This window comes from Carassius auratus, chromosome 6 (assembly GCF_003368295.1).
Source record: "Carassius auratus strain Wakin chromosome 6, ASM336829v1, whole genome shotgun sequence".
In the NCBI taxonomy this organism is placed as follows: Eukaryota; Metazoa; Chordata; class Actinopteri; order Cypriniformes; family Cyprinidae; genus Carassius; species Carassius auratus.
Genome location: NC_039248.1, coordinates 350,372 through 365,000, shown reverse-complemented (window position 1 = coordinate 365,000; position 14,629 = coordinate 350,372). Strand labels below are relative to the sequence as shown.

The 14,629-nt window shown below is 38.7% G+C and overlaps 1 protein-coding gene across 1 annotated transcript in view; it reads right to left on the bottom strand.

Annotated features, from left to right (window-relative positions):
* LOC113105141 (MICOS complex subunit mic25a-like) overlaps positions 1 to 13,806 on the bottom strand; it is a 22,097-nt gene extending 8,291 nt beyond the window's left edge. Inside the window, exons 1-2 of the mRNA XM_026266296.1 lie at positions 13,795 to 13,806; positions 1,907 to 1,990 (exon numbers count right to left, since the gene is read on the bottom strand). Coding sequence (XP_026122081.1) covers positions 1,907 to 1,990; positions 13,795 to 13,806 — 96 coding nt within the window. The remainder of the gene's footprint in view (positions 1 to 1,906; positions 1,991 to 13,794) is intronic.
* Between the last annotated feature and the right edge of the window lie 823 nt (positions 13,807 to 14,629).

Genomic DNA, 14,629 nt, shown 5'->3' with positions numbered 1-14,629 from the left:
TTTTTCTCTCATCACTTCCTGCCTGCACCTGTTATAAGCCATGTTGTTTGTGCATCATGTTGCGAAGTATTGCCAGTTTTCTCTGTCTCTACCAAGCGTTTTTCATAGTCACTGATTCTCTGCTAGTGTATGTCTTTTGCCTGCCTTTGACCTCGTCTTTTGGATTGCTGATTTGGATGTGTTTGCTATCTGGACTAGGGTGGCCATTCGTGCCATTTTCGCAGGACGCAAAATTATCAAAACACTAAATTGCCAAAAATATCCACGTTTTGGCTTTGTTTGTACTGCACAGACCAGACTGGCTTCTTGTGCTTTTGAATCACTTTCACGTTACTTTGATGTCATACACCGATCAGTCTGCACAGTGCTGCTTTCCAGCATAAACAGTAAAAGAAATGGACACAGCGACCCCATTGGAACTCAATTGAGACAAGTGAAGCCCATTTTTAGCGTTTTTTAGCACTTCCGTTTCTGACGCGCAGACTCAAACGAAGCTTGAGGACGTCAGCAACCTGTCTGACAGATGTAAATCTTCTAAGTGGCTGTGCGTGCAAACTGCCATCGTTAATCTTGCAGAGACGGCGAGCTTGAGCGGGGAGTTCTTTGGCGTGAGTGAGCAGGAGTAAGTATTCTGATTAATTATTTTGTATAGTATTTTAAAATGTAACGCCAGTACGCCATATTAAGTTAATTGCCTGCGAGCTTCTCCTCCTGTCTGTACGGTAATGCGACAGAGAGACGAGTGGTTATGACGCAATCGTTAGCCTATTTTTTACAAAAACTGTTTATACGGGGCCATAATGTAACATAGAAGGTAATGGAGCCCTTTATACATTGTCGTGTATCTTTAGAAATAAATAATGGACAAACGGCGTCTTTAAACGCCTCAGATGTAAAGTTATTCGCTGTCAAAGTGACGCCAAAATGAATGGGAGTCAATGGGAATGCTAACTCAAGTGAAGTTCTGCTAAAAGATGGCAGCCCCCACCCGACTTCAACATCCGGTCGAGTTCCTTGCCCCCTGCTTTCCAGTCCAACAATAAAATGTACACGTATTTGCATCGCTTTGACCATTCTCTGTAGATCCCACCTTCTCACGCACAACGATTGGTCGATTTACGTACAGTGATCCCAGCCACGCGTAAATAGTGCGTTTAACGTCTGAACGTTTTGCTCATTAATATGGCTGCATTTTAATTCACCTTAATCGGGTACATATTTACACAGCATTTTGAAAAAAATAGTATATATATTAATTACATACGGTTTTTCTTTTAACTTTTATTATGAGAGCCAGTAATAGGATCTGTAATATGCTGCCAAACTTCCTTTTTTAGGACCTGATACGCCACTAGTACGCTTGAAAATTAAATGTGGCGTTTTGAATGAACTTCTGATAATAAAACTTCAATTTCTGCAGCTGAGAAATGTTTCTTTTTCAGTCGCCTTTGAGAAGACGTTGAAATCCTTCGTTTGGTGTCATAATATGATGCTCATGTATAGTTGTCAGTGGGATTTAATAGGCGGGATTTATGGCAATTGAGAGTGAGCGTGCACGCGCGTCCCATTTACGACTGATTGGAATTCATTAACACACACACACATTTCACTATCACATCTGACGTTTACGAAGTTTTTGTGAATCAGGAGAAGAGTTTTCGGGAAGTTCTCTTTACGCGCAAATCACTCAGATATTTACTCGTATATTTACGAATGTTTACTCAAGTACATGTAACGAAGTAGATATAACTCGTACACCTCTGCTGTGAACACATCAGAGAAAACAAACCAGCACTATAATAAAACCTGTTAAAACTGACACGCTTTATTCTAGCATTGAAAAAAGTCAATGGGTCAAATTCATGCTTCAGATCTAAAAGTGTGTTTGTGTTTGTGCATCACACACCTTCTTCTCCATCAGTTGTAGCTGCTCCTTGTAAAACTGTTCCAGATGTTTCAGCTCATCTTCTTTCTTCTTCAGCTGTCGATCCTGATAGAGACACAGAATAACCTGCTCAACATCACGCGTTCAGTTTCTGTGATGATGACAGACTTAACATGAAGTACAGTAACACAGAACACAAAGCATGATGGGACGGGACGAAAAGACACACTTCAGATGCATGTATCAAGTCAAGTCACCTTTATTTATATAGTGCTTTAAACAAAATACATTGCGTCAAAGCACTGAACAACATTCATTTGGAAAACAGTGTCAATAATGCAAAATGATAGTTAAAGGCAGTTCATCATTGAATTCAGTGATGTCATCTCTGTTCAGTTTAAATAGTGTCTGTGCATTTATTTGCAATCAAGTCAACGATATCGCTGTAGATGAAGTGACCCCAACTAAGCAAGCCAGAGGCGACAGCGGCAAGGAACCGAAACTCCATCGGTGACAGAATGGAGAAAAAAACCTTGGGAGAAACCAGGCTCAGTTGGGGGGCCAGTTCTCCTCTGACCAGATGAAACCAGTAGTTCAATTCCAGGCTGCAGCAAAGTCAGATTGTGCAGAAGAATCATCTGTTTCCTGTGGTCTTGTCCTGGTGCTCCTCTGAGACAAGGTCTTTACAGGGGATCTGTATCTGGGGCTCTAGTTGTCCTGGTCTCCGCTGTCTTTCAGGGATGTAGAGGTCCTTTCTAGGTGCTGATGCACCATCTGGTCTGGATACGTACTGGATCCGGGTGACTGCAGTGACCCTCTGATCTGGATACAGACTGGATCTGGTGGCCACGGTGACCTCGGAACAAGAGAGAAACAGACAAATATTAGCGTAGATGCCATTCTTCTAATGATGTAGCAAGTAGTTGAAGTGTGAAGTGTTTCCAGTTCCGGTTTACCTAATTAATGCAGCCTAAAAATCCTTTAACGGATTTGAATATTAAAAGCATATTAGTTTGTTATGTGTATGCCAGGTTAAAGAGATGGGTCTTTAATCTAGATTTAAACTGCAAGAGTGTGTCTGCCTCCCGAACAATGTTAGGTAGGTTATTCCAGAGTTTAGGCGCCAAATAGGAAAAGGACCTGCCGCCCGCAGTTGATTTTGATATTCTAGGTATTATCAAATTGCCTGAGTTTTGAGAACGTAGTGGATGTAGAGGAGTATAATGTAAAAGGAGCTAATTCAAATACTGAGATGCTAAACCATTCAGGGCTTTATAAGTAATAAGCAATATTTTAAAATCTATACGATGTTTGATAGGGAGCCAGTGCAGTGTGGACAGGACCGGGCTAATATGGTCATACTTCCTGGTTCTAGTAAGAACTCTTGCTGCTGCATTTTGGACTAGCTGTAGTTTGTTTACCAAGCGTGCAGAACAACCACCCAATAAAGCATTACAATAGTCTAACCTTGAAGTCATAAATGCATGGATTAACATTTCTGCATTTGACATTGAGAGCATAGGCCGTAATTTAGATATACTTTTGAGATGGAAAAATGCAGTTTTACAAATGCTACAAACGTGGCTTTCTAAGGAAAGATTGCGATCAAGTAGCACACCTAGGTTCCTAACTGATGATGAAGAATTGACAGACCAACCATCAAGTCTTAGACAGCGTTCTAGGTTATTACAAGCAGAGTTTTTAGGCCCTATAATTAACACTTTTTTTCTGAATTTAGCAGTAAGAAATTAATCTTCATCCAATTTTTTATATCGACTATGCATTCCATTAGTTTTTCAAATTGCTGTGTTTCACCGGGCTACGAGGAAATATAGAGCTGAGTATCATCAGCATAACAGTGAAAGCTAACACCATGTTTCCTGATGATATCTCCCAAGGGTAACATATAAAGCGTGAAGAGTAGCGTCCCTAGTACTGAGCCTTGAGGTACTCCATACTGCACTTGTGATTGATATGATACATCTTCATTCACTGCTACGAACTGATGGTGGTCATATAAGTACGATTTAAACCATGCTAATGCACTTCCACTGATGCCAACAAAGTGTTCAAGTCTATGCAAAAGAATGCTGTGGTCAATTGTGTCTAACGCAGCACTAAGATCCAATAGAATGAAAAGAGAGATACACCCACGATCAGATGATAAGAGCAGATCATTTGTAACTCTAAGGAGAGCAGTCTCAGTACTATGATACGGTCTAAATCCTGACTGGAAATCCTCACATATACCATTTTCTCTAAGAAGGAATATAATTGTGAGGATACCACCTTTTCTAGTATCTTGAACAGAAAAGGGAGATTCGAGATTGGTCTATAATTAACTAGTTCTTTGGGGTCAAGTTGTGGGTTTTTTATGAGAGGCTTAATAACAGCCAGTTTGAAGGTTTTGGGGACATATCCTAATGACAATGAGGAATTAATAATAGTCAGAAGAGGATATATGACTTCTGAAAGCACCTATTTTAGGAGCTTAGATGGAATAGGGTCTAACATACAGTCTTGTTCAAAATAATAGCAGTACAATGTGACTAACCAGAATAATCAAGGTTTTTCGTATATTTTTTTATTGCTACGTGGCAAACAAGTTACCAGTAGGTTCAGTAGATTCTCAGAAAACAAATGAGACCCAGCATTCATGATATGCACGCTCTTAAGGCTGTGCAATTGGGCAATTAGTTGAATTAGTTGAAAGGGGTGTGTTCAAAAAAATAGCAGTGTGGCATTCAATCACTGAGGTCATCAATTTTGTGAAGAAACAGGTGTGAATCAGGTGGCCCCTATTTAAGGATGAAGCCAACACTTGTTGAACATGCATTTGAAAGCTGAGGAAAATGGGTCGTTCAAGACATTGTTCAGAAGAACAGCGTACTTTGATTAAAAAGTTGATTAGAGAGAGGAAAACCTATAAAGAGGTGCAAAAAATGATAGGCTGTTCAGCTAAAATGATCTCCAATGCCTTAAAATGGAGAGCAAAACCAGAGAGACGTGGAAGAAAACGGAAGACAACCATCAAAATGGATAGAAGAATAACCAGAATGGCAAAGGCTCAGCCAATGATCACCTCCAGGATGATCAAAGACAGTCTGGAGTTACCTGTAAGTACTGTGGCAGTTAGAAGACGTCTGTGTGAAGCTAATCTATTTTCAAGAATCCCCCGCAAAGTCCCTCTGTTAAAAAAAAGGCATGTGCAGAAGAGGTTACAATTTGCCAAAGAACACATCAACTGGCCTAAAGAGAAATGGAGGAACATTTTGTGGACTGATGAGAGTAAAATTGTTCTTTTTGGGTCCAAGGGCCACAGGCAGTTTGTGAGACGACCCCCAAACTCTGAATTCAAGCCACAGTACACAGTGAAGACAGTGAAGCATGGAGGTGCAAGCATCATGATATGGGCATGTTTCTCCTACTATGGTGTTGGGCCTATTTATCGCATACCAGGGATCATGGATCAGTTTGCATATGTTAAAATACTTGAAGAGGTCATGTTGCCCTATGCTGAAGAGGACATGCCCTTGAAATGGTTGTTTCAACAAGACAATGACCCAAAACACACTAGTAAACGGGCAAAGTCTTGGTTCCAAACCAACAAAATTAATGTTATGGAGTGGCCAGCCCAATCTCCAGACCTTAATCCAATTGAGAACTTGTGGGGTGATATCAAAAATGCTGTTTCTGAAGCAAAACCAAGAAATGTGAATGAATTGTGGAATGTTGTTAAAGAATCATGGAGTGGAATAACAGCTGAGAGGTGCCACAAGTTGGTTGACTCCATGCCACACAGATGTAAAGCAGTTTTAAAAAACTGTGGTCATACAACTAAATATTAGTTTAGTGATTCACAGGATTGCTAAATCCCAGAAAAAAAAATGTTTGTACAAAATAGTTTTGAGTTTGTACAGTCAAAGGTAGACACTGCTATTTTTTTGAACACACCCCTTTCAACTAATTGCCCAATTGCACAGCCTTAAGAGCGTGCATATCATGAATGCTGGGTCTTGTTTGTTTTCTGACAATCTACTGAACCTACTGGTAACTTGTTTGCCACGTAGCAATAAAAAATATACTAAAAACCTTGATTATTCTGGTTAGTCACATTGTACTGCTATTATTTTGAACAAGACTGTACATGTTGTTGGTTTATAGATGATTTAACAAGTTTATACAATTCTTCCTCTCCTATAGTAGAGAATGAGTGGAACTGTTCCTCAGGGGGTCTATAGTGCACTGTCTGATGTGATACTGTAGCTGACGGCTGAATGGTTGCAATTTTATCTCTAATAGTATCGATTTTAGAAGTAAAGTAGTTCATAAAGTCATTACTGTTGTGGTGTTGGGAAATGTCAACACTTGTTGAGGCTTTATTTTTCGTTAATTTAGCCACTGTATTGAATAAATACCTGGGGTTATGTTTGTTTTCTTCTAAAAGAGAAGAAAAGTAATCAGATCTAGCAGTTTTTAATGTTTTTTTGTAGGATATGCTACTTTCCCGCCAAGCAATACGAAATACCTCTAGTTTTGTTTTCCTCTAGCTGCGCTCCATTTTTCGGGCTGCTCTCTTTAGGGTGCGAGTATGCTCATTATACCATGGTGTCAAACTGTTTTCTTTAACCTTCCTTAAGCGTAAAGGAGCAACTGTATTTAAAGTGCTAGAAAAGAGAGAGTCCATAGTTTCTGTTACATCATCAAGTTGTTCTGAGGTTTTGGATATGCTAAGGAATTTGGATACATCAGGAAGATAACTTAAAAAGCAGTCTTTTGTGGTAGAAGTGATGGTTCTTCGATACTTGTAACAAGAAGTAGAATTTACAATTTTGGCTATATGAAGTTTGCACAGAACTAAATAATGATCTGAGATATCATCACTTGGCTGAATAATTTCAACACTATCAACATCAATTCCATGTGACAGTATTAAATCTAGAGTATGATTTCGACAATGAGTAGGTCCTGAAACGCTGTCTAACACCAATAGAGTTCAGAATGTCTATAAATGCTGATCCCAATGCATCTTTTTCATTATCGACATGGATATTAAAATCACCAACTATTAAAACTTTATCTGCAGCCAGAACTAACTCGGATGTAAAATCACCCAACTCTTTAATAAAGTCTGTATGGTGCCCTGGTGGCCTGTATACAGTAGCCAGTACAAACATCACAGGGGATTTACTATTAACATTTGTTTCTCTGGATAATGTTGTATAAAGCACCATTACTTCAAACAAGTTATACTTGAAGCCTGCCCTCTGAGAAATCCTGAAAACGTTGTTATAAATTGAAGCAACTCCTCCCCCTTTACCTTTTGGACGCGGCTCATGTTTATAACAGTAATCTTGGGGGGTGAACTCATTTAAAATAATGTAATCATCAGGTTTTAGCCAAGTTTCTGTCAAACAGAGCACATCTATATTGTGATCAGTTATCATATTATTTACAAAAAGTGTTTTCGTAGAAATGGATCTGATATTCAATAAGCCAAGCTTTATCATTTGTTTATCCATATTGCATTTGTTTTTTTTATTTGTTGAACCTCAATTAAATTGTTAGCCTTAACTTGGTTTGGACGTTTTTTGTATTTTCTAGTTCGGGGAACAGACACAGTCTCTATAGTGTGATATCTAGGTGAAAGAGTCTCTATGTGCTGAGAATTAACTGACCTCTGTGACAGGAGGCAGCTAGCAGACGGTCGGTTTAGCCAGTCTGTCTGCTTCCTGACCTGGGCCCCAGTTAGTCAAGTATAAACACTAAGACTATTTTCCATATTTCTAGACAGAAGAGTGGCGCCACCCCAGGAGGGATGAAGACCATCTCTTTTAAACAGGTCAGGTCTGCCCCAAAAGCTCGTCCAATTGTCTATGAAACCTATGTTATTCTGTGGGCACCACTTAGACATCCAGCCATTGAGTGATGACAATCTGCTATGCATCTCGTCACCACGGTAAGCAGGGAGGGGACCAGAGCATATTACAGCGTCTGACATCGTGCTTGCAAGTTCACACACCTCTTTAAAGTTATTTTTAGTGATCTGCGACTGGCGAAGTCGAACATCATTAGCGGCAGCATGAATAACAATCTTACTGTATTTACGTTTAGCATTAGCCAGCACTTTTAAATTTGCCAAGATGTCAGGCGCTCTGGCTCCCAGTAAACATTTGACTATGGTGGCTGGTGTCTCTATATTCACGTTCCGTACAATAGAAACGCCAATAACTAGAGAACTTTCATCAGGTTTCTCAGTGGGTGCATCACTGAGTGGGGAGAACCTGTTTAATGTTTTGATTGGAACAGAAGAGCTGTGTGTTGACCCACGACTACGCTGCCTCACCGTCACCCAGTTGCCCTGCTGCAGGGACTCTGTTGCTGGAACAGAACAATGTACAGGAATCCCAGACCTAGACACATCCAAAGCCGTATCTAGAGCCCTAACATTCTTACTGTCCTCAATTAAAGTTTGGATGCGTGTCTCTAATTCTGAAATCTTCTCTGTCAGCCTAACTATTTCCCTGCATTTATCACATATATACTTATTGTATTCTCTAATTGAAACTAAATTTATCACAAAAGTCATTGTAATACAACAAACTACCAAAATTATCCATTAAATGGCTTACTGCCCATATACCTTTTTCCATCCAAGTACCTAAAAACAATGATTTCCTATAACTCAGAATATATCTGTTGTTCCACAAAGGTGTATTATGTGGTGTAAAGTTGTGTTTAAACATTAGGTTCCAGTACAGAAGAACTTGCTGGTGGAAATTAGATCATTTTACAGATCATTTAAATAAATCATAGTCACAATGCAATAGAAACTCATTTCCACCCATCTTTTTAAAAATTGCATTCGGGATGCTAAACCAAAATTAATCTCTGTGACAAACAAAGGACTTCAAACATTTCATTTTAAGTACACCATTCATCACAGAGAAATCGAAGACATTCATGCCACCATCTTCAACACTATTAATCATGCCAGCTTTTACATTTATCAATATTTTTAAGAATGTTTTCTTTTTCCCTTATTTCTTACGTCTGGTGACCACGATGCCCATATATTTGACTTCTGTTTTAACCTGTATATTCTCAATTAACTGGGCCGTCTGCAAACTTACTTATTATGATGTGTTTTCCCATATAATGTTAAATCCATCAGATTCTAATAATGATAGAGAGTAGTTCAGCAACCAATATAAATAATAAAGGTGAGCTTTTGCAGCCCTGTCTAATATCCCTCTTGACTGCAAATCGTGAACATGTGCCATGCTCTAAGGATACACAGCTGTTGAGAAACTAGGCTAATTAAATTTGTGAATTCCTGTCCTAATCCAAAATTATTTAAAGTTTCTAAAATAAATGCATTTTCTACCGAATTGAAAGCTTTGTAGAAATCGAAATATACAGTGAAACCCTGGTCTATAAATGTATGACTGTAATCAATAAAATCTAGTAGCAATCAGATGTTATTATGAATAGTTCTTGAAGAGAGGAAGTCATGATTGGGTCTCATTTATTGTCTGGAGTAGGATTTTTCATTCTAGCTGCAAAAATTCCTGATAATAATTTATAATCAGTGTTTAGGGTTTTAAATTATCTAACAATCTTTTGTCTTTGCCATGCTTAGGAATAATTACTATTGTAATCAAGCCATTCTTTGCTATGCATTCTTTTTTTTTTTTTTTTTGTGAAATATATTTATTAATTTTTAAACATTACAAAACGAGATTTGAATCGACCAAAAAAAAAAAAAAATTACATCAATTGAACAAAATGATAATAAAAGAAAAAGAAAAATTAAATAAAATAGTAATAATATGGCTTACCACAATAAATCAGTTTAAGAAATAAATGAAATAGAGAATGGTATAATCATACAAACAATATATCTTTTTTTTTTTTTGCACCAATGTGCCACACATTTAAACCTCATCAAACAAACCCTCTAATAAGAATAGAGGATATATCTAAGCCCATATATGTCAGAAATGGATCCCACCTTCTATAAAATAGGACATCTTTATTATAAGATGCACAGGTTAGATAATCTAATGAAACGTATTCCAATATAACCCTGTGCCATAGTGACCTAGAAGGGGCTTTATCAACTAACCAGTTCAAGAGAATACATTTTCTTGCACAGAATGTAAGGAACTTGCAAAGTGTCTTTTTATGTTTATCTATAACCATGTCATCATATATTCCAAGCAACATGTGTTTTGGACAGTAGCCAATATTAATAGATAAGATAGCATTAAGTTCTTGTTCAACCATAACCCAGAACTTCTGAATCTCCTTACAAGACCAGAAACAGTGAATAAGATCTCCTTCCTCTGTTTTACATTTCGGGCACATTGGTGAGCAGTCTTTTTTAAACTTGTGCCTCCGCGAAGGAGAAATGTGAGCTCTGTGCAAAATTTTCAACTGCATTGCTTTTACTCTGTTACATATGCTTAGGGTCCCTGCATTCTTCCATGCTTCCTCCCATTGATCATCTGTGATTTGTATATCAAGTGTCCTTTCCCATGTCCTCTTCAATAAGTCCGTATTTGAAGATCCACAATCCTTGAGAACCTTATTAAAAGAACTTGTAGAACTGTTCATTTGTGAAAAAAGCTGTCTCTCCACAGCTGAAATGTCCCGATTTGTAAGCAGAGTAGTGTCCTTCTTTACAAAGTCTCTCAACTGTAAATAACGAAAAAAGTCCTGTCGTGGAATGCTGTACTTGGTGGTTAATTGGTCAAATGACATTAAAGTGTCCCCTTCGAATAGATCGTGTAAAGTATTGAGACCTTTATGTGCCCAAACTTTAAAATTTTGGTCTACAGTCCCCGGCAGGAAGTCATAGTTATCACAAATAGGAGTAAAAGTTGAGGTAAGTTGGGGTCGACCCTCCAAACGCCTGATAACTTTCCATGCCTTGACAGCATTAATTGTGATGGGATTACTACAAGCGACTTTCAAGGACTTAAACTTTTTAAGAAAAAGCAGATTTATTAAAGGAAGTTTACTGAGTGAACTTTCAATATCAAACCACACTGTTCTGGACCCTCTATGTACCCAGTCAGAAATATAACGCAAGTGAACACTTAACTGATATCTCCGTATATCCGGAAGGTCAAGACCTCCCACTGAAGATGGAAGCATTAAAGTTGAAAGTTTTATACGTGCTCTTTTTTTAGCCCATATAAAGGAACTAAACCAACCATTTAATTTCTTAATAGTTTTGTGTGTAAAATTTATTGGAATCATTTGAATGGGGTAAAGTAATCTTGGAAGAATATTCATCTTCAGGAGGGAGATCCGTCCCAACCAAGAAACAGGAAGAACATTCCACCTTTCTAAGTCTAACCGAATGCGATCAAAAAGTGGAGGAAAGTTTACTTTATACATCTGTTCAAAGGAGGGGGTAACATTAATGCCCAAATATATTAAACCCTCGGGGGCCCATCTAAATGGGAAGGATGGTAATGTTTGGGGTACTTGTTTTAAGCTGCCTATAGGCATTGCCATTGACTTATCATAATTAATTTTATATCCTGAAAAAGTACCAAATTTGTCAATTGTGTCTAGAAGAGCTGGAGTAGAGGTATCAGGATTCACCATGAATATCAAAATATCATCGGCATATAGGGCAATCTTATGTTGATTATTTGCTATTGTTAACCCACAAATTTCACTATTTGTTCTTACTGCTTCTGCCAACGGTTCAATTATCAAAGCAAATAAAAGAGGAGATAGAGGGCAGCCTTGCCTCGTCCCCCTCCCAACCTTGAATGTAGAGGAGCGGCATCCATTTGTCAGCACGGCACTAAGAGGTTCACTATACAATAACTTGACCCACTTAATAAAGTGTTCACCAAGACCAAATTTATGTAACGTATGAAATAAGTAAGGCCATTCGATGCGATCGAATGCCTTCTCCGCATCTAGCGAGATCACAAGACCATCTACTGACTGCTGCTTAGCAAACTGTATCACATTCAACAGGCGACGCATGTTATTGACAGAGTTGCGTCCTACAATAAAGCCTGTTTGGTCATCCTTTATTAGAGTGGGGAGAAGGCATTCTAACCGTGTTGCTAATATTTTAGAAAGAATCTTCAGATCTACATTAAGTAGTGAAATAGGTCGGTATGACGAACAATCCTCCGCTTGTTTACCTTTTTTCAAAATTAAGGATATATTCGCTTCTCTCATGGATCGTGGCAAATGACCTTTCACAAACGAGTCATTGAGCATATTTAGTAAGGGGTCAACTAATAAATCTCTAAACTCTTTATAAAATTCAGTACTAAGCCCATCTGGGCCAGGTGCTTTCCCAGACTGCAAACTCTTTATGGCTTCTAGAACTTCATTTTTAGATATAGGAGCATTAAGGGAAGTGGTCTGATCTTCTGATAAACTGGGTAGGTTGAGGGTGGAGAAGAAAAGCTCTGTGGATTGTGTTGTATCTCCATCTAATTCTGACCTATATAAATTCTCAAACCATTCTTTAAATGTATTATTAATAGATAAGCTGTCTAGAAAACGTTTACCGCTACTAGCCACAATGGACAGAATAGACTGAGAGTCCGATTTTTTCTTTGTTAAGAATGCTAAGTATTTCCCCACTTTATCCCCATGTTCATATAGTTTCTGTTTGGCAAAACGAATTTTAACTTCCGCTTGTTTTGTTAAAAGAGAATCTAAGGCAGATCTTAGTGCTGAAATTTCCTTAATCTTACCAGGGGTTGGTTTTTTAATATATAATCTCTCAGCATCCTTTAGCTTCGATTCTAAGATCTCTTTTTGTTTGGCTTGTCTACGTCTTTTACTTAGTGTGTATGATATAATAAGGCCTCTAGAAAAAGCTTTGGCTGTTTCCCAAAGTAAAGATGGATCTTCGGTTGAGGCAGAGTTAATAGACATGAAAGAGTTAAACTCCTCTGTAAAATATGATATAAAATTATGATCAGCCAAAATGAATGGGTGAAATCTCCAACTATTAGATTTAATATCTTGGTTCCCGAAGGAATATTCAGCAAAAACTGCTGCATGGTCGGATATAGAAATATTACCTATATGGCAAGACAATACATGCTGCAACATATTTTTGGGAGAAAATAAATAATCTATCCTAGTATAACTGCTGTGGGCTCTAGAGAAAAAAGTATACTCCTGTTCTGCAGGGTGGCAGGCCCTCCAAATATCTATATAGTCAAAGTCTTCACAGAGAGCCCTAACAGTTTTAGCCTGGGTTGATAATAATGATTTACCTGTTGGGAATTTATCTATAATGGGGCATAAATGACAGTTAAAATCTCCCCCAATAAACAGTGTCTTAACTCCCCACTCTGCTAATTTGGCAAACGCTGTAGTCAGAAAATCACCTGGGTGGCCAGGGGGCCAATAAATGTTCAGAAAAGCAATTTCCTCCCCATATAATACCCCTTTCATAATTAAATAGCGCCCCCTTGTGTCCTTGACAACTTCTGTTAATTGGAATGGTATACCTCTCTTAACTAAAATAACAACGCCTCTACTCCTCGAGGTGAAAGATGAGAAAAAGACCTGGCCAAACCCCCCCTGTGATAGCTTAGCATGTTCCTGATCATTCAAATGGGTCTCCTGTAGTAACGCAATTTGTACCCCCTCCTTTTTTAAAAAAGTTAAAACTTTTCTTCTCTTAATAGGTGTATGAATACCATTAACATTCCACGTACACACTTTAAGCTTCAGCATTCCAATTGTATATCGTACATAATGTAATCTAAATGTACAATTTGGACGATGTAGATGTCAGCCAAACAGAAAAGTGGTAAGCCAAAAAAAAATAAAAAATAAAAAGAAATTAACATATACAAAGAACTTGAACAGGAATTACTGAACACTAACGCAATTACACACTTTACCTCCCGTTGCATAACGTGAGTCCCAGTGAAAAGAGGTCCCCTAACGACGAAAGGAAACGAGGAAATATCCAACCAGAACGTCAAGCGGTAGTGCCACCATCAGTGACCACACCACTTAATAAACAATTCAGTAAGCACACGTTTCAATGCCTCAATTAAATGTTCAATATTTAAACCCGCACCAGTGTATGATAGTCTTTAACGCATACCATGTAACGTTACATTGGGCAATCAAGTGTTACCAACAGGCTCCGCATCCAGAGAATTTAGGAACGCCTCGACAGCGGCCGGCTCATGAAACACTTTCACCGAGCCACCGATGTTCACCTTGAGGAGGGCAGGGTAAATCTGCCTATATTCCGCGCCTAGGGATTTTAGCCGTTTCTTAACTTCGTCGAACATCCTGCGCTTGCGAAGGACAGACGCAGAAAAGTCCTGAAAAAACATCACAGTGCTGTCTCCAAATTTCAAAGGAGAGCCTTTTATCCCCAGCTCCCGCGCAGCATTTAACACTCGCTGTTTGTCTTGAAAGTTGTGGAACCTCACTAAGATGGGTCGCGGTCGCTGAGTAGAAGAAGGTTTGGGGGCGAGTGATCGATGCGCTCTTTCTAGCTTTATTCGACCCGCTTTCGAAGCAATACAGAGAGTCTTAGGAAGCCATGATTCGAAAAACCGCGTCGGGTTGTCACCCTCCACGCCCTCAGGTAATCCAACAATACGGATATTCTTCCTCCTTCCTCTGTTTTCAAGGTCTTCAGCCCGTTCTCCCATGTCCTGTACGAGTTTCTCGAGGGACTGCAGTTTAGCCTTGATCGGGGTTACCACATCTTCCATT